The sequence below is a fragment of the Plecotus auritus genome (assembly GCF_963455305.1).
Source record: "Plecotus auritus genome assembly, chromosome: 6".
NCBI classification, from domain to species: Eukaryota; Metazoa; Chordata; class Mammalia; order Chiroptera; family Vespertilionidae; genus Plecotus; species Plecotus auritus.
In genome coordinates, this window is record NC_137773.1 from 112628375 (window position 1) to 112649509 (window position 21135).

At 48.7% G+C, this 21135-nt stretch overlaps 1 protein-coding gene across 1 annotated transcript in view; it reads right to left on the reverse strand.

Annotated features, from left to right (window-relative positions):
- The window catches only part of LOC308250217 (bifunctional heparan sulfate N-deacetylase/N-sulfotransferase 3-like), a gene marked incomplete at both ends in the record, with an annotated part of 79619 nt that overhangs the window by 49320 nt on the left and 9164 nt on the right, over nt 1-21135 (reverse strand). The window contains 2 exon segments of the mRNA XM_080672628.1: nt 4567-4721; nt 16545-16632. Coding sequence (XP_080528754.1) covers nt 4567-4721; nt 16545-16632 — 243 coding nt within the window.

The window sequence follows — 21135 nt, forward strand, 5'->3', positions numbered from 1 at the left end:
ACGAGAATTCCTACTAATTATCTCATATTGAAAATTAAACTACCGTTATTTGCCAAACTCTAGATCCAGTTCTTCAAATCATCAGTACTGGTGATTTTCTGAGATTTAAATGCAATACGTGCCCTGGCAGGTGTGGCTCCGTGGATAGAGTGTTGGCCCTCGGATTGAAGGGTCCCTGGTTTGATTCCGGTCAAGGGCATGTACCTCGGTTGCAGGTTCCCCAGCCCGGGCTCTGGTTGGGATGTGTACAGGAGGCAACCAATCGATGTGTCTCTCTCACATTGATGTCTCTCTCAGTCTCTCCCCTCCTTTCCATTCTCTCTAAAAAAATCAATGGAAAAATATCCTCGGGCGGCGTAGGTAAACACTTAAACTGCTGCCTCGCACAACAACTTCAAAACTACAACTAAAAGACAAAACGTCTATCACCCAGAACCACGGGAAAGCTGGCTGAGTGGAAGTTCTACAACTAGAAGGAAAGAGAAAAGAGCATTGAGACGTGCACAAGCGCTGAAAAGCTGGGGTACGAAGGCGTGCGAATAGGACTGGCGGCGGGGGACTGGGAGCGCTGCTTTTTTCAACCCGAAGGGAGACAAGTTCCCGATTACTTCGAACTCTAGTTTCTGGGGAGACGCGGAGGACCCAAACTTTTACGGGGAGAAGCTGGACTGTCTGCCATCGGGTTGGAAAGTGAGGGTGGCTTGCTTGCAGGGCTGCGCGCAGGAATAATTGTTTACTGCACTGGGGCACAGGATGCGGGGACGTGGTCGGAGACGCAGAGCCGGCTAACTGGCAGCCATCGCCATTTGCCACGCCCTAGCCTAGTGATGCCCTGAGACCCCGCCCCGCACAACTTACAAACCCACCCAAGCTCCAAGCAGCGGCTTTAGCATATGAATGGCCTGCCCTGTCGCAGCTTAACCTAGCAAACTTGCAGCCCGGGTCAGACAGTGCCAAAACCTCCAAACCCCAAGCAAAGAGGAGAAAACTGTAGTTCTCGCTGTAGCTCCTGCTGGGTGGCCTCAGACAGTAGCTGACCTGCACCCCATTGGAGATCCAGAAGCCAGTGTACCTAGTGGTCAGTGTGAGACACCAGATTTCAACTCCTCACATCCATAAGTGACACATTCAAGAGGCAGACTCAGTGAGCACCAAAGCCCCACTGAAACAAGTCCTGTACCATAAGGGTGTCTCCAGCACAGCAGTTCTTCCATTATAGACACAGCGGGTCCTCATAGCCAATTGGCCTGGAGGTCAATTCCTCCCAGTGTACCAACAGCAATCAAGGCTTAACTACACCAAGACTTTGCACTCAGCCCACAAAGGGGTGTACCAAAGGCGTCCACCTCAGGTAATTGGGGAGGCTGAGCTACTGGCCCCTATAGGTCACCTACCACACAAAGCCACTCCATCAACACAGGGAAGCAGCAAAATGCGGAGACAAAGAAACATGTCACGAATGAAAGAAATGGAGAAAAACAAACTACTGGACGACATAGAGTTCAGAACCACATTTATAAGGTTACTCAAGAATCTTCTAAAAACCACTGAGGAACTTAGCGAGACCTTTAAGGATCTTAATGAGAATGCCAAAAAATGGAAAAGGACCAGTCAGAAATTAAGCATACACTGTCTAAAATAAAGAATATACAGAAACTCAACTGTAGATCAATGTACCCCAAGAATCAAACCAAAGATCTGAAATATGAGGAAACAAAACACCCAACCAGAAAAACAAAAAGAAAAAAGAATCCAAAAATATGAAGATAGTGTAAGGAGCCTCTGGGACATCTTTAAGCGTACCAACATCTGAATTTTTGGGGTGCCAGAAGAAGAGAGAGAGCAAAATATTGAAAACCTATTAGAAGAAATAATGACAGAAAACTTTCCCTACCTGGTGAAAGAAATAGACTTACAAGTTCAGGAAGCACACAGAACCCCAAACAAGAGGAATCCAAAGAGGACCACACCAAGACACATCATAATTAAAATGCCAAGGGCAAAAGACAAAGAGAGAATCTTGAAAGCAGCAAGAGAAAAATGGTTAGTTACCTACAAGGGAGCACCCATACGACTGTCAGCTGATTTCTCGGCAGAAACTATGCAGGCCAGAAGGGAGTGGCAAGAAATATTCAAAGTGATGAACAGCAAGAACCTACAACCAAGATTACTCTACCCAGCAAAGCTATCATTCAAAGTTGAAGGTCAGATAAAGAGCTTCACAGATAAGAAAAAGCTAAAGGAGTTCATCACCGCCAAACCAGGATTACATGAAATGCTGAAGGGTATTCTTTAAGAAGAGGAGGAAGGTGAAAAAGGTAAAGATAAAAATTATGAACAATAAAATGACATCAAATACATACCTACCAACAAGTGAATCTAAAAATCAAGTGAATAAAAAACTGAAGAACAGAATGGACTGGTGAATATAATAGAATCAGGGACATAGAAAGGGAGTGGACTGACAATTCTCAGGGGGAGGGGGTGTGAGGGGTGCGGGAAGAGATTGGACAAAAATCTTACACCTATGGATGAAGACAGTGGCGGGGGGTAAAGGGCATGGGGTGGGGTGGGGAATCAGGTGGAGGGGAGCTATGGGGGGAAAAAAAGGAACACCTGTAATAATCTGAACAATAAAGATTTATTAAAATAAATAAATAAATAAATAAATAAATAAATAAAAGAAAAATATCCTCAGTGAGGATTAACAAAAATAAATAAATAAATAAATGAAAAGTAAGTGCAATCCGTTGTCTCACTTTTCTAAGGGGATTTGTCCCAGCCTTGATGCTGTCCAGCAGATCTCTCAGTGCCGTAGGTCCATACGGTCAGGACTCAGTGTTACACGCAGTCCTTGTCTCAGAGATGTGCTTTCAGAAACATCCCCGTGGGAATGTCACTCTGACCCCTGAGCTGGCCCCAGGGGAGAACTAGACATACTTCCTAAGTGCCTTCGAGGCGGCACTTCCTGGAGCCTGTGGTCGGCAGACGCAAGTTTGCTGAAAGGATTGCCTGACCTTCCGTGAACTGGATGGAGGTTTCAGAGCTAAGTTCACATGGACATCAAATCCCCCGTGAGGGACGTGCAGGTTGAGCAAAGGGAGGCAGCCCTGTGCTTGCTATACGTGGCGGCAGCGGCAGGTGTGGGCTGTGGGAGGGGATGGAGAGGCCCAAGCAGAGACCTGACACCTCGTCTCCTTTTCTGAGTTGAGCAGGTATTGGAATGTCTTGAGACTGGCTAGCATGGCTCAGTGGCCGAGCATCGAGCTATGAGCCAGGAGGTCACAGTTCGATTCCCAGTCAGGGCACATGCCCAGGCTGTGGGCTCTATTCCTAGTGTGGAGTGTGCAGGAGGCAGCCAATCAGTGGTTCTCTCTTATCATTGATGTTTCCCTCTCTCTCTCTCTCTCTCTCTCTCTCTCTCTCTCTCTCTCTCTCTCTCCATTCCTCTCTGAAATAAAGAAAAAAAATATTTTTTTGAGTTTTACAAGTTTTATTTTGCACAGTGGCTGTAACGTTTTATAATCTTTTAAAATCTTTTTTCTTTTTTTTATAGTTTAAAATATTACATATAGTAGTACATATATCTCCTTTTTTTCCCCCATTGACCTTCCCCCAGCCTCCCCTACCCCCTGTCGCATGCCCTCATCCCATGCCCCCAGTGTCTTGTGTCCATTGGTATGCTTATATGCATGCATACAAGTCCTTTGGTTGATCTATTTCCCTCCCTCCCCAACACTCTCTTGCCTTCCCGCTGTAATTTGACAGTCTGGTGCTTTACTGCCTCTGTAACTATCTTTTTATTCATCAGGTTATAATGTTCTTTATTTTCCATAAATGAGTGAGATCATGTAAGAAAAATATATTTTTTAAAAATGTCCTTGAACTCAGCCATCCTCTGAGTGCTGAGCTTTGCCTGTGACCTCCTGTCCTATTTAACCAGCCCGGCTCCCTCGCTGGGAAACCCTCACGTACAATTTCTGGCTCGGAGCCTCCACGCTGGTGGAGAGGAGGCTGTCCGTGTCTGTGAGAGGGCCCTCCACGCCCCTTGCCTCCCCGTCCAGTCCTCACACCTCAGGCCCTCCTGTGTGCCTCCCTCAGCTCCTCACGCCGTGCTTCCTGCGCCTGAGCCCTGTTCCTGCTCCCTAAGCCCCCGTCCACAGGGAGCCTCCTGGACACGCCCATGACTGCGTTTCTCTGATGTGGGGAGTTATGTCTGTGCTTGGCCCTGGGCCCGGGTGCATCTGGGCTTGTTGGGGAATGGTTGTGTGTACAGGAGGCGCCTGGATGCGGTCACCTGTCCTGGGCGCTGACCCTCACGCCAGTAACTGTCTGCGAGTGTCTGGCGAAGTCCCTCTTACATGTGAGCCCTGGCGCCTGGTTGGTGCTGAGCCCCGTGCGGACTCGAAGCCGCAGACAGAGGCGGCCCCATCGAGTCCTCCTGGACGCACAGGAGCACCTGCTGAGGCGCCGAGCCCACGCCCACGCCTGCGAGAGGCTCTCGGTGAGCAGCGGCCTTTCCTGGGCGTCCCACCCGGTGCACGGGATGCCCAAACGCGGACTCACCAGTGCGAACTCCTTGTTGAGGGCCATCTGCTCCACCAGCGAGGACTCGTTGTGGAAGAGGTGGGGCTGCATGTGGCTCCACGTGTGGGGGAACCACCAGAACGCGTCCCCCGACCTCAGCAGCAGGTCGTCGCCCTCGTCCTCCTCCTCGGTCCCTGGGGGGGATCATGCAATTAATTCCTGTTGCTCTGGTTCTCTATCATCAGTCATTCAATCTATCTATCTATCTATCTATCTATCTATCTATCTATCTATCAATCTATCATCGATCAATTTATTTATCATCAATCAATTTGTCAATCTAATATCTATTTATTGATAATCTGTTATCTATCAATCATCTATCATCTATCAATTAATCTATTACTTATTTATGTATTGTCTATCAATCAATTTATCAATCTACCCAACATCTATTTATCATCTATCCATCTATCATCTATCTATTTATCTATCATCTATCTATTTATCTATCATCTATCTATGTCATCTATCCATCATCTGTATCTGTCATCTATCTATCAACCTATCAGTCTGTCTATCTATCTATCTATCTATCTATCTATCTATCTATCCATCCACCTATTACCTGTCTAGCTATATACTCCTAGATGCATATTTAGAAGACGCCATGCCTATGGTCTTAGACACATGAGACTTTGAACATAAAATGCAGCACAACAAGCCTGTTACTTGAGGAGCAACCAGGGGCCCCAGAGAATGTCTTTCTAGTGTTTTAAGCAGGAGACACAGGCCCTGCACGGGGACCAGGGCCATGGCCAGGATAGGAGGCCTCTTCGCTGCAGCTGCTTTGGGTAACGTGTTTGGAAAGTGGGGGAGGATGTGACGGAGGGATGGGGTGGGAAGCGGTGGCGGGCTCCCGCAAAGCCTGGACGCAGGTGACGAGTCACAGTGAGCAAAGCCAGCGTTGACCAGGCTATTCCAGACGTGTGAGCAGAAGCTTCCAGAAACAGTGGAAACTGAGGCATGGAAAGGAGACGAGAGGACAGCAGGGATCGCTGTCCGGGAAATGAGAGACAAGGGAAGGGAGGGAGGGAGGGCGAAGGGCGTCAGGAGACGCTGAAGCGTGGTCAGTCCTAGGGACCCTGTGGCTCCTGGTGGCCGCCATCCCCCCGTCCCTCCTCTCCAGCGCCTCCAGCAGGAAACGCCTGCTTCCCTGAGAGTCAGCAGGCCTGTCCTCTGACTGCACGCTGCCCCCCTGAAGCCGCTGTGAGATGGGGGGGCGCGCACAGCAGCTCAGCCTGCGCGAGGGCCCTGCTCCACCCTCGGGCGGCTTCCTTCAGTGCACCAGGCGCCAGGAGGCCAGTGCAGGAGCTCGCTGTCCGGGTCACAGGCGGTCACGGTGGTCACGTCACGCAGCCGCGCCTACCTCGGCCACACGGACGCCAGCGGCCGAGTAGGGGAGTCTCAGGCCTGGTGTCCCCTCCGCGGGGGACTGCCATCCACACCTCCTTGGCCGCGTGATGGGGCGGGAGCTCGCTCCATGGTCCCTCCTCTGACTCCCCAGGAGGAGGAGGGCGGCCCTGGGCCCAGAGGGAATGGGCCCTGTGACCGACGGGGGACAGGCTGTGCGGCAGCTCACTTATGCTGAGGAGGAGGCTGACCAGTGAGCGTCCGCGCCCGTCCTCAGCCAGACGGCAGCGGGGAGGAAGCCTCCATGTGTGCGGATCTCTCAGCTGAACCTGCCTCATTCCCCTGCGGCTTCCTCTCCATCACACGCATGTCCCCCAGCACAGGGGACAGTACCCTGGAGGTCCCCGCTGCGGCGCGTCCCAGCCCCGTCAGTGCTGGTGCTGACGAAGCAGGTCCCATGGCCCTGGCACACACGGCATCCAACGTGCCCACCTCCGCCCTCGCCGCCTGTCTTCCCACCTGCTCTCCTGGGCCTGTCCGTCTCCCCGAGTTTTGTGCTGTTTCCCCCCAATACTGTATGGGGGGGCTCACCCTAGTGACCTGTGGCAGAGGGGACATTGTATTTGAGAACCGTCACGTGCACTGACTGGCCTGGTGGAGGGCACATGGGCAGCCCCTGGGGTTCTGGGGGGTCTTACAGCCCAGGGAGCCTCGCAGGGATGGGAACAGGAGCGTGGAGTCTGGGCTTCAGATCCCCGTGACCCACTCAGGGAGGCTCTCAGTCCTGCTGCCTTTCATTTAATTCATTCATTCATTTCATTTTATTTCACTTCATTTCATTTCATTCATTTAATTTCATTTCATTCATTTCATTTCATTTCATTTCATTTCATTCATTTCATTTCATTTCATTCATTTCATTTTTAATTTTAAAAATATATTTTTATTGATTTCAAATAGGAAGAAAGAAGGAGAGATAGAACATCAATGATGAGAGTCATTGATTGACCGCCTTTTGCACACCCCACACAGGGGACATGCCCTGACCGGGAATCGAACCCTGACCTCCTGGTTCATAGGTTGATGCTCAGCCACTGAGCCCTGCCAGCAGGATCAGCTATCTTCTAGGTGCTGAGCAGGGTGCCCAGGGGAGGGGGGGGGCAGTGCTACATGAGGCGGTGAGGCTTACATGCCTGTGTTTTGTTGTCGCTGGTTGACATGAGGATGTCATCTGGTTTCCCTGAGATTAAACGTCTTACTCATAGCCAAGGTTCCCTCCCCTCCCCCGCGTGCCCTCAGGACCCATGTCCTTGGACCACAACCGGTTCCTCGTTGCAGTTTTCTGAGAAGGGGCAGGAGTCGCCAGGTGATTCCCAGCAGCCAGTCACTCCTGGACTCCCTTCCCGGGTGGCGTGGGCAGAGGGTTCCCGGTGTATGAAGTGTCGCCCTCCCGCTGCTGGTTGCCGCTGCTCCCTGGGCCCTGGCACCCCCACCCCTCCCTGCATCTTCTCATCACTGCAAAGTTCGAGTGCAGGACAGTCTCCCAGACCTCAGGGTCCTCTGAAATGATGGCTGATGTCTAAATATCTGTGCATCTGCCCCACAGGCGCCAGCGTGGCTCAGCAGTTGAGCATTGACCTATGAACCAGTAGTTCGAAGTTCGATTCCTGGTCAGAGCACATGCCAGGTTGCAGGCTCCATCCCCGGTGTGGGGCATGCAGGAGGCAGCCAATCAATGATTCTCACTCATCATGGATGTTCCTATCTCTCTCTCCCTCTCCCTTCCTCTCTGAAATCTATAAAATTCGTGCGATCAGGCCAGCAGGGGGTGTCCCTCAGCCCAGCCTGCACCCTCTCCAATCTCGGACCCCTTGAGGGACATCCGACTGCCCGTTTAGGCCCAATCCGGTGGGATCGGGCCTAAACGGGCAGTCGAACATCTCTCTCACAATCCAGGACTGCTGGCTCCCAACTGCTTGCCTGCTTGCCTTCCTGACTGCCCCTAACTGCTTCTGCCTGCCAGTCTGATCACCCCCTAACCACTCCCCTGCCAGCCTGATTGATGCCTAACTGGTCCCCTGCCAGCCTGTTTGCCCCTAACAGCCCTCCCCTGCAGGCCTGGTCACCCCTAACTGCCCTCCCCTGCAGGCCTGGTCTCCCCCGACTGCTCTCCCCTGCAGGCCTAGGTTCCCCCCAACTGCCCTCCCCTGGAGGCCTGGTCACTCCTAACTGCCCTCCCCTGCAGGCCTGGTGCCCCCCAACTGCTCTTCCCTGCAGACCCAGTCACACCCAACTTCCCTCCTCTGCTGGCCGGGTCACCCCTAACTGCCCTCCCCTGCTGGCCTGATCGCCCACAACTGCCCTCCCTTGCAGGCCTGGTTTCTCCCAATTGCCCTCCCCTGGGCCATCTGGTGGTGGCCATCTTGTGTCCACATGGGGGCAGCCATCTTGTGTGTTGGAGTGATGGCCAATCTGCATATTATTCTTTTATTAGATAGGATAGAGGCCTGGTGCATGGGTGGGGGCCAGCTGGTTTGCCCTGAAGGGTGTCCTGGATCAGGGTGGGGTTCCCTTGGGGCGTGGGGCAGCCTGGGAGAGGGGCCTGTGGTGGTTTGCAGGCTGGCCACACCCCCTGGCGACCCAAGCAGAGGCCTTGGGATCTGGGATTTATTTATCTTCTACAATTGAAACTTTGTAGCCTGGAGTGGAGCCAAGCCTTCTGCTTGCTCTGTGGCGACAGCCATTTCTGTTGGGATTTATGTATCTTCTATAATTGAAACTTTGTAGCGTTAAGCGGAGGCCAAAGCAGGCCAGGGCTGCAGAAGCTTGGCTTCCTCCATTGCCGTGGGGAACCCTAGCCTCCTGCTCTCTCCAGCTCCGTGGCTGCTGCCATTTCTGTTGGGCTTTATTTAGCTTCTATAATTGAAACTTTGTAGCCTTGAGTGGAGGCCTGGGCTGGCAAGGGCAGGCGGAAAGCTTGGCTTCCTCCATTGCCAGGGAAACCCAAGCCTCCCTCCTGCTCTCTATGGCTGCAGCCATCTTGGTTGGGTTTATTTGCATATTCTCTCCTGATTGGCTGGTGGGCGTGGCTTTTGGGTGTAGCGGAGGTATGGTCAATTTGCATATTACTCTTTTATTAGATAGACGATATATATATCCATGCATCTGAGTCGTGCAGGAGTCAGACAGATGAGGTTCTCCTTCTGACAGCCCGATGCCAGCTCACAGTGGGCACAATTGGGTGCTTCCTCTTCTCTTCAAACTCTTTCTCACCCAAGCTCCTGTCATTCTACTTTGGGGATGTTTTACATCAGAATTAATTATATTCAGAAAAAGCCTCTATTGATTATTACTTTAAACATTATGATAAAAAGGATGTAGAGAAAAGGGAACCCTTGTGCACTGCTGGTGGAAATGCAGACTGGTGCAGCCTCTGTGGAAAGCAGTATGGAGTTACATCAAAAAATTAAAAATAGAACTCCCATTTGACCCAGCACTCCCACTTCTAGGAATTTATCTGAAGACATCCAAACACTAATTCTAAAGAATATGTGCACCCCTATGTTCATTGTGGCATTAATTACAACAGCCAACTTTTGAAAGCAGCCCCAGTGCCCATCAGTGGATTAGTGGGTAAAAAGGCTGTGGGATAGTTACACCATGGAAAACTACTCTGTCATGAAGAGGAAGAAAATTCTACCCTTTGCAACAGCCTGGAGGGACCCGAAGAGCATTATGCTGAGGGAAATAAGCCAGTCAGAGAAAGACAAGTTCCATATGATCTCACTCATATGTGGAATCTAGTGAACAAACTGAACTACCCAGCAAAATAGAGACAGACTCATAGATAGAGAACAGGCAGACAGCTGTGTGTGTGGGGGGAGGTGGGAGGGGAAGGGGGGAGGGGTAAGGTTAGGAGTCGGGGTGGAGGATTGAGCAAAAAAGAAACAAAAAGATAGAGGGAGAACCCATGGGCATGGACAATAGTGTAGTGATTGTGGGTGGTGGGGTGGGGGAGGTAGGAGAGGGTATAGAGGGGATAAATGGTGTTGGAAAAAAATAAATAAAATCATTTGACTGAAGGTAGAGAAACAATATATGCAATTTAAAAACAAAGTTTACTGGCTCTGGGAGGTGTGGCTCAGTGGGTTGGGCATCATCCCGTGTACCGAAAGGTTGCCGGTTCGATTCCCTGTCAGGACACATGTCAAGGTTGTGGGCTTGATCCCAGGTAGTGGCGTGCAGGAGGCAGTCAATCAATGACTCTCTCTCATCACTGATGTTTCTATCTCTCTCTCCCTTCCTCCCTGAAATCAATAAAAATATATTTTTTTAAAAAAGAATTCCCCTGGAGAATAGGAGTAACATCTATTGAAAGATCTCACCCTGAAGTCAGGGATAAGACACGTGTGTAACCTTCACCAATTTTATTTAACACTAGAGGCCCAATGCATGAAATTCATGCAAGAGTAGGCTTTCCTTCCCCGGCTGCTGGCACTGCCTTTCCTCTAGCACCCAGGACCCAGGCTTCCCTCTGGTTTAGTTAGCATGTTATGCTTCTATTGCTATAGATTGTAGTAGAGATCCAAGCTAGTGCAGCAGGCAAGGAAAAGAAATAAAATTCATTAGGCTCATAAAGGAAGAAGTCACAGTTTCACTCTTCAAAAATTCCATGATTGTATCAGCAGGAAAGCCAAAAGGCTACAGTCAGTGTAGCAAGGTTTCTGGATACAAGAACAACACACAAACTCAGATGTATTTTCACAGACCAACAACAAAGAAATGGCAAATAAAATAAAAACAGGGCACCATTTACTACTGCAACAAAAAGCACAGACACACACAAATAAATTCCAGATGGATCTCAGATTTGTAAATTTCAGGAATGTAGGAACATATTTTCACAATGTTGTCATATGTCAAAATGACTTCAAAAAGACAAAGAGTTGACCATAAGGGAAAAAAGATAAATTGGAACACATTCAAGTATTTTTGTTCAGCAAAAAAAAAAACACCATTAGGACAGTTTAAAAAAGAAAAGAAACAATCCACACAGTAGGAGAAAGTATTTGCAACACATAAAGCTGACAAAGGACTCATTAAGAACATATAAGGAATATTTAAAAATCACCAGTAAAAAAAGACAACTCACTAGAAAAAAATACCCATCCTATATAACAAAGAGGTAATATGCAAATTGACCGTCACCTCTAACACACAAGATGGCCGCCTCCATGTGGTCAAAGATGACCGCCCCCATGTGGACACAAGATGGCCACCACAAGATGGCCAGCAGGGGAGGGCAGTTGGGGGCAATCAGGCCTGCAGGGAAGGGCAGTTAGGGGGGAACCAGGCCTGCAGGGGAGGGCAGTTAGGGGCAACCAGGCTGGCAAGGGAGGGACATTAGGGGTGACCAGGCCAGCAGGGGAGGGCAGTTGGGGCAATTGGGCCAGTAAGGGAGCAGTTAGGCGTCGATCAGGCTGTCAGGGGAGTGCTTAAGGGGAGATCAAGTTGGCAGGCAGAAGTGGTTAGTCAGGCAGGCAGGCAGGCGAGCAGTTGAGAGCCAGCAGTCCTGGATTGTGAGAGAGATGTCTGACTGCTCGAGGGGTCCCAGATTGGAGAGGGTGCAGGCTGGGCTGAGGGACAGCCCTCCTTCCCCCCGTGCACAAATTTCGTGCACCGGGCCTCTAGTGTATTTCATAAAACAGGATATCCAAATGGAGTCCTCAGTAGAAGAAGGCCACAGGAGTTGCCCTGAGGGCACAAGTGCTGTCTGTCTGTCTGGCCCAGCTAACGTACATAGGTCACCAGGAATCTTCTCTGGTCCCTGACACCAACTTCTATGAGAGCCTCAGAGATCACTTAACAAGGACTCTGCCTTGCCTTCAAGGGCTGGCTGCTCCCTCTTTTCTAGGCCTCCTAAGGGATCAGGGCTTTTGGGAACATGAAAGGCAGGACAACAGGTCACCAGGTCAACTACTAAAGATGAGCGTTGTGGGACGAGTTTTCTAGATACCCCCTGTATGGACAGTGAGGATGCAGGGGTGGGGGGTGGGGGTAAGGCTGGCTAAGTCCAGAGGCAGACAAGCAGGACGCCTCCCTTGGGATTGGTTTTGTGCAGAGTGGAGTCTGCCTATCTGATACATACCTTTGGGATATATACACGCCAACTATGAGAAATTTGACCAAAGTCCCTCAAGTTTCTTTTGCAACATAGTCTGGCCCCACTATAAAGTGAACAATGAAGAGGTTTGGCCAGTTAATAGCACCATTGAGTTTAATGCTACCCTGCCTGCAGCTAGACCTGCTTTCCCATTCCCAGGGAAGTGAAAGGAGGATGAGGCCTTCTTAGATCAACGTGTCTTTTCCATACATGCAAGCCATTATCTATCACTCTCAGGAATGACCCTCAGCTATGTGCTACCTGTAAACTAGAATTCTATGTAATTGCTGCAGAGCCTGAAAGAAAAATATACCCAATTGGAGAGAAACATTTCAAAAATGGGTGAATGAATTTGTTAGCCCTTTGGCAACATTTGCCAAACCTTAGGTATCAAAAACGACTGTCCTTGTTTTACAAATAGTCTTTATAGGACCAAGGCATGGCTCCAGAATACCACAGCCCACAAAGTCCTTTCACTTCCCCCAAACCTCAAAATGCTCATAGATAACTGACCTGATGGAACCCATGTCCTAGGAGAAGCTTACATTTCTTTCCCTGTGCCTTCAAGATACCAAAGTCCCTCACGCTTCTTTTGCAACAAATACCTGGTCTTCTTCAAAGACACTTGTCTAGGCCATCTTTTAAAATGCGAGTGTCTGGGTGGCAACCCTTATTGAAAGGAAAAAACCTTAGCCATGTGAACAGATCAAATTAACTCATTTCAGTTGTTAAACATTGATTGCTAGACAAGTCTTTTTTAAAAAATAGATTTTTATTGATTTCAGAGAGTAAGGGAGAGGAAGAGAGAGAGAACATCAATGATGAGAGAAACATTGATTGGCTGTCTCCTGCACGCCCCACATTGGGGATCGAGGCTGCAACCCGGGCATGTGCCCTGACCGAAAATCAAACCGTGACCTCCTGGTTCATAGATCGACGTTCAACCACTGAACCACGCCGGCCGGGCAACAAGTCTTATGTTCATCTAATTGTGGCTGTTTATTACTGGGAAACTAGAAAATACACTTACTTGAAACTATTATACTTTATTAGAAATATGTCTCTTAAAAGTACTAATGTATTTGCCAATGGAAGATCCTATGTTTCTAGAAGTTACAAAATGCATTTGCCAATCTAAAAAATGCTAATTACTTACTTTTTAGTTGTCACTTAAAATTAAGATTTTTAAGAGTTAAGAATTTTAATTAATTAGAAAGAAATTATGTGGTTTTGGTAATAGAAGGTATGGAAATATATTTTAAATATATTGTTATTGATTTCAGAGAGGAAGGGAGAGGGAGAGAGAGATAGAAACATCAATGATGAGAGAGAATCATTGATCAGCTGCCTTCTGAACGCCCCCCACCCCACTGGGGATGAAGCCCAAAACCCAGGTATGTGCCCTGACCGGGAATCAAACTATGACCACCTGGTTCATAGGTCAACATTCAACCACTGAGTGACACTGGCTGGGCTGGAAATGTATTTTAAAGGAAAAAAGTGAGTTGCCCTAAAGCTGGCTATTGTAAAACAAGTTTGTGAAAGTTGTAGAAAGGTTTGTGAAAATTATAGAAGATTCGTAGAGCAGTGTTAAAAGGAAGTTATATAAATGACACAGGCCAGTAAGCTAGAACAAGCTGAGTAGGAAAACCAAGGCAGATAGTTAAACAGCAGTTTGCAGCTGTCTAGTAAATCCTATCTTCCCTAAACCAAGACACTAAAGAGTAAATGATTTGTACTTCTCCTCTCCAACCAGAGGGTAAATAGCTTCAATCCACCTTCTCTGGGAGACTGATAGCAGAAATCCAGTAGTGCCATTGCAGACCACACCCAAGACAAATGGAGTTAAGAGAATAAACCTCATTTTGGTATATCAGCAGAAAGCTGATGAATTCTATTGAGATCCTCGCCTAAATGCCCAGTCTTTAAAACTTCAAAATGAAGGCCCAGCATGTGCTCTCCTGAATAATAAATAAGTAAATTTAAAGATCAAATAAAGTAAGTAAATTAAGTAAATAAATCCAAAAATCAAAAGTAAGCTAATACAGAGTTAGAATTTAATTCTTTCCCACTCTGTTAAAAGGACAAAAATTCTCCTCTTGCTTTTCAGATACAAGGAAACTCAGTTTTTAAACAATTTGGAGAATTATATATTTTTCTCCCTACCTTATCCCTCCAGAATTTGGCAATTCTTAATGAGTCAGGGCAAGAGGTTTCTTTGCACGGATTCAATAAGTTTCCAATTGTGGTTTTATTAACTAAGACTTACTGGACTGCCATGTTAGAAAGAACGTGCCTGGCTCTGGGTGTCATCAGAAAGCCTTAAGGAGCCAATAAAAGCCCCTTGGAAATGGCCTCGTACCTTGCTTGGTCATGTGGTTCATGGCAATCTTTCCAGGTAAGGAATGGAGGTTGCTTTCTTGAGAGATGACAAGTAAGAAACCTCAAGATATTTTGGGAACCTCAAGAACTTGAGAAATTCACCCAAACCTACAGGAATTGCAGGAAAACCGGATGGCAACTAGATGGCTCAGCTTCTTTGCTCTGAGGGGCTAATTAAAGTTCAATCATGAAATTCCAGCAAAGCAGATTTTTAAAAGCCTATATGATCAATTGCTATTCTTATTGTGTGTATGCAAATAACCAGACCAAATTGAAACTGGACTTAATACCGTAAATAAATTGGTCTTAATTTGGCGCTTTAATAAAAATGAGGGTGATTTTATGGGGAAAATGTGTTTCAACAGACTCTATAATACACACTTGTGAATATTAGATTCTAATTCAATTAATTGCATTCAGAGTTTTATTTTTCACCTGTGAATTGAACTAAATCCTGAATTTATCTAGTTTTCTTAAGTATTTGGCTGTAACCCTCCAAACTAATGTTTTATTTTCCTCCCATATTTTGACTTGGAATTAGTGAGAACTAAAATGTTTTCCTTTCACTGGACCATTTGTCATAATTCTTGTTCTAGCTTTTGCCTCAATGCTGAGATTTACAACAGTTTGTCTCCACCAGGTTACAAGCCCTACTGGAACTCAGGGAATACCACCTCTAGACACCATCACCACCTCCTTCCATGCCCAGGCCTCATGGTCCCTCTGACACAGAGCAAGGATCTCTTGGCTGTGAAGAAAAAGGAAGCAGCTACAGAAGAGACCTTGCCCCCCTTTTCTCTGAAAGAATTCAGAGCCAATTGGGGGGGAATGGGGTGGGCAGTTAGATAGACATGAGCAGAGCAAGGACAATGGGCCAGGTGCAGAAGGTGACCAGGGTGGAAAGCCCCAGGTGCCTAGCAAAGGGCAATTGTAGGGTGGGACCCTGCCCTCAGGGTGACCTTTCCTCCACTGGCATATCCTGGACCCCCTGACCTTTCCTCCCTAGAGGCAACATCTAGGTCTCAGTTGTATTTCAGCTTCAGGCCCAGAGAAGCAACAAATCCAGCCAGGCTGACCTCAGGACAGCTGCATGGAATAATGATCTCCCTACCCCCACCCTAGTGCTGGCCAGTCAATCAGTGGAGACCACGGCCCTGAAAGGACACCCCTGGAAAACTGCTGCATATTCTATTAAGATCTCTTGGGACCTCCCCTAACATCTCCACCTTTACCCCTTAGGACCCAATAGGCTCTCCTTCCTGGGCCCACACCCTGCCTTTCCTTTCCCCTCCCCCCACTCTATTAGCTTCCTCACTCCCAAGCTCCAAGGACCCTTCCTTTACTTCCACAAATTGTTTCCTAAACTCATTTCTTGTAGGAATTACTTCCTCTACCTCTGTGACTTACCCAGTAAACGTTCTCTTACAAAAAAGAAGCCAAAGACGGGAAACAACCCTACCGTCTTTGGTGGAAAGGAACGGAATAAAGAAACTCCGGTATATTCAAACAGTGGGACGCCAAGAAGCAATGACAACGGGGGTTACAACTATACCCAATGCCATCTGTGACACCAACGCCAGCTGGAGAGCGCGGTCCGCACTACATGCACCTCAGCACCAGGCAGGTGCAGTTACGAGCGCAGAAGTCGGGACAAGGGTTTCTTCTGAGGGAGGCTGGTGACGGTAAGGGGTCCGGCGGCGGGGGGGGGGGGGGGGGGCGAGGAGGGCTCTGGGAGCATTTCCTTTGTGATGTGCATGCTGGTCACACACCGTGTGCACTTGGTGAGCACTGGCTGGGCACCCTTATTACTTAGGCACTTTTGTAAGTGTAAATTGTCGCTCGATAGGAAGGGAAAGCCATTAGAGAATGCCACGGGAAACAAGCTTCAACCATTAACATTTTGTAAAGGTTAAAACTAACATGCTAAATGGAACCGAATGATGGGAAGAAAATAAAGTGGGGGCAGTGGGAGCGTGGGGCGGGGTGCGGGGAGGGGAATGCGATGCTAAGCGGAGTGGCCAGAGGGGCCTCCACGGGAATGCTGCACCCCCTTTCTTACCTATGTGGTAAAATTTCCCTGAGAATCCCAGGTTGAAGGTGAAATTGGTGATCTGTGTGCGCAAAAAGCTCTGAGTTTCAAGCAGGGCCTGAAAGACATAATGTTTAGAAAAGTCTCAGGTGGAGAAGGGCATTGAGAAGCTTTCAAAATGCCTTCCGTTTGTGTTCAGAGGGGAGAGCTCTGCACATGGGAGCGATGCGATGGAGAGGGTCCTTCACCTAGTGGCAGAGAGATGCTCTCGGGATTTCAGATACTCGTCCCTCCGCTCGCAGTAAACCAGCCAGCATGTCAGCGGGAGCAGAACAGAAGAGGAAACGTGTGTTCTGCATGCACCAACGGAACTGGTGTAGGACGTAAAATATATCTTCTCTTACCCCCCAGGGCGCAGGTCACCCACTGTCAGAAGGTCACCCTCCATGAGTGACACCATGCAGGGCACGAGAAGAGACAGACTTACTCCTCAGACACATCTCCGTCCTCAAAATTCAAGTCCTCTACTTTCTGTTCAGATCCTCACCTGAGGACATTTCCCCCATTGGTTTATTTTATTTTTTAAAGTTATTTTTATTTTTGGTCAGTCCTCACTGGAGGATATTTTTCCATCAATTTTTAGAGAGAGTGAAGGGGAGGAGCAGAGACAGAGAGAGAAACATCCATGTGAGAGAAACACATTGATTGGTTGCCTCCCACATGCACCCGACTGGGAACCGAGCCTGCAACCGAGTTACATGCCCTTGACTGGAATCGAACCAGAGATCCTTCAGTTCTCAGGCCAGCACTCTATGCACTGAGCAAAACCAGCTAGGGCTCCATTGATTTTTTTTAGGGAGAGTGAAAGGGAGGAGGAGAGACAGAGAGAAACATTGATGTGAGCGAGACATCAATTGGTTGTCTCCTACACCCGCCCGAAAGGGGGACCGGGGACCAAGCCTGCAACTGAGGTACGTGCTCTTGACCAGAATCACAGACTGGACCCTTTAGTCCATAGGCTGACTCTGTAACCACTGAGCAAACCAGTGAGGGTGGCCTTTCCATTTCTAAGTCTTGCCACTTCATTGAAAAGCAGAGAAACAAACATAAAAGCATTCTTCAGACACAGGGGGATACTCATGAGCATGTGTGATGCTATGAGCAGTATTTAACAGACTCGTTCTGCTTATTTTCTCATTGCTCTTTAAATTCCTATTCTTTCGTTGTTAATCCTCACCTGAGGATGTTTTTCCCATTGATTTTTAGAGAGAGTGGAAGGGAAGGAGGGGAAGGAGGGTGTGTGTGTGTGTGTGTGTGGGGAGAGAGAGAGAGAGAGAGAGAGAGAGAGAGAGAGAGAGAGGGAAACATCAATCTGAGAGAGAAGACACATGAATTAGTTGTCTTTGGAATGTGCTCCACCTGCGGCCAAGGATGGAACCGACAACCCAGGTACTTGCCCTTGACCAGAAACCGAACCCAGGACTGCTTGGTATATGGGCGACGCTCTAACCATTGAGAAACACCAGCCAGAACAAATTCCTAATCCTCTCTCCTCTCTCTCTTCTCTTTCTCCCCCCTCCCCCCGCCACACACCCAAAGTACGTGAGTGAGGCAGAAAGTAACACTAAAAGGTAGATGTGTCAGGATCTGAATCTAAACTTCTGTTACTCAGAAGGAAGCAGAAGAGGTGATGCGCCCATTTTCCCAGTGCACTTCTCCCAGATCCGCGATCAAGGACGCCTTCTGGATCCTGCTCCTTTGCTCTGTGCACCGAGCCCTGTGGTCCTGCAGCACAGCTGGGCCGCTGGTCTAAGAGCAGAGCCGACTGGGGAGCCAGCCCCATCCTGTTTGCGGGCTTCCCTCCCTCTTTTGGTGATAAACAGACAGACAGGTCTTATTCAGAGACTGCCCCCCAGGGCGTGACATGTCTGAATGCGATTCTCCCTAATGGCCAAGGCAGGGGACAACCTCAGAACTGGGTTTAAATTCCTCTGAATGGTGAGTTCCTGAAGTTCAGGTGCCTGAGTCTTTTTATCACTTCCCTGTTGGCTTGGCCCCCTCCTCAGTGTGCATGACTGGCTCATGTAACAGGGGGGTCCCCAGGGGCCCCAGAGGTGGGACCTGGGACTGTTGGTGTGTTGCACACCCTGCAGAAGTGCAGGGGTTACTGATGGCAGGCAGGCCCTGGGGACAGGGGAGGCCCCGTCCTGGAGGCGGGCACTGGGTGGGAAGGCAGTGAGGAGTGGGGCTCGCAGGTGGCACACAGGGACTGGGGTGTTGCCTGCTAGGAGGGCCAGCCTTCCTGTGTGCCCTGATGAAGGAGCGTCAGGAGGGAGTCTGAGGTGCGGGTTCAGCTCCAGCTCCAGTAGAAGGGGCAGTGACTCTGAGGGCAGGCGTGGGGCAGCCTGTCTCAGCTGCACTCCCCTCTGCTCCGGGCATGTGGTTCAACTTCCCACGCCTCAGACTCACTGTTTGTAAAACAGGGATAAAGCTAAGCACCTGGAAGTCCTGCTGTAAGGACTAAATGAAATACTTCCTGTACACTCTTGGCCTGGAGGGTCTCCCACCCCTGCAGAAGGGGGTGCCAGCTGGTGGTCACCCCCAGTCCAGGACCCAAGGACACAGATGTTACTGTCAGGCCAGGCGATTCCTGCCAAGGGGCACTTCCACTTTTCAGTGTTCTGAAACACTGCATGTGGTTAGCAGGATCACTCACAATTCCAAGCACTTATTTTTCAAGTAACACTTTTTTCTCATTAAAAAATTAGAGTCAAGAGCAGGGGTGGGCAAACTTTTTGACTCGAGGGCCACAATGGGTTCTTAAACTGGACCGGAGGGCCGGAACAAAAGCATGGATGGAGTGTTTGTGTGAACTAATATAAATTCAAAGTAAAGGAGCAGAGGGGAGAGCAAGAGAACCCTCCTCTCTTTCGGCTCCGCGGGCCAGATAGAATAGCCGAACGGGCGGGATTCGGCCCGCGGGCCGTAGTTTGCCCACGGCTGGTTAAGAGAAATTAACATTATGATGGAATGCGTTCCGATTTGTTTCTACATATACCTATGTATACACAGGTATATAGCTATCTGGGTAAATGACATTGGAGCCCGAGAAGAAAAATTAGAACTATACCAATTATGACTAAAAATACCGTTGTGAATTTTGCCTTTTTCATTTATATGTGATGAGCTTCCCCTTGTCACATCCATCTTTCAAAATCAACATTTTCATGGTGCAGAATATGGCATCAAATGAGTATTTTATCACTTATTTCACCCTTTCTTTCTGTGTGGTATATTTAGGCTGTTTGCACTTTTGGCAAATATATATATATAGAGGCACGGTGCACAAAAATTCGTGCACTGGGGGTAGGAGGGGAGGGTCCCTCAGCCCAGCCTGCGCCCTCCCACAGTCAGGGACCCCTCGGGGGATGTCCACCTGCTGGCTTAGGCCCACTCCCTGGAGGGTAGGGCCTGAGTGGGCCTAAGCTGGCAGTCAGACATCCCTCTGGCAGCCCCGGAGCCCTCAGGGATGTCCCTTGGGGAGCGGGCCTAAGCCACAGTTGGACATCCTTAGCGCTGCTGAGGAGGTGGGTGAGGCTCCTGCCACTGCCGCTGCACTTGTAGCCTAGCCATCAGCCTGACTTGTGGCCAAGCGGAGCTTCCCCTGTGGGAGAGCACTGACCACCAGGGGGCAGCTCCTGAACGTCTGCCCCCTGGTGGTCAGTGCGCATCATAGCGACCAGTCATTCCTGGTCATTCCGCGGTTAGGGTCAATTTGCATATTACCCTCTTATTATATAGGATATATATATACACATACACACTGCTCTGTATATCAGCACATAGCTATATAGCAACGAAGAGCCATTTCTGCGGAAGAAATGAATTCTGCTTATTCTTCAGTAAACAATTTGTAGCAAGTTGGGAAATGATTATGAAACTATTCAGAGGGAACATAATATCCAATTTAAATGATAGAGAAGTGCACTATGAATACAATTTAAGATGAACATTTGACTATTTCCGAGTTATTTTTTCAGGTCGGAACCCAGGTGCCTCCACCCACGCAGGTTTTGAGGCTTCATTCTGGAAACTGAACACACTTGTGTGAAAGACCTCGCAGAAGGCCACAAAGATCCAGCTAAAGGAATGGACTCAGGACTGAGCAACATGGGAGCTTTTATAGACTTTTGGATTTTTTCCAAATCTCTTTAACAGAATGAATATACAAATAAGTCGAAGAGACAAAGATTAAAAATAACTGCACAGAAGTTCTCCATGGAGGCTCATTAGTACTCGTTACATGTGCGACATTCTCCAGGGGACCTCTGCAATCTTTCGTGTCCTGCGTGGGCTCCCAAGAGTGCATTTTGACCCGGGTTATCTCGTGTAAGTAACAGAAGGAGGGGTGCATCAGGTGAAAGCTGGGGAGAAATGCTAACGTGGAGTGTAGGCTTTTCAGCAACAGGCAAAACTACAGGGTTTCATCTGGAGTTTTGGAGTAGCATTTCCTCCATCAGCCACGTGCTAATTTCGGGTTGATGTCACCAATGCCTGGGTCACGTGGCCCTTGCCTTAGACCTCACCTCCACCATCTTGCCTCCGACTTTCTCAACTCTGG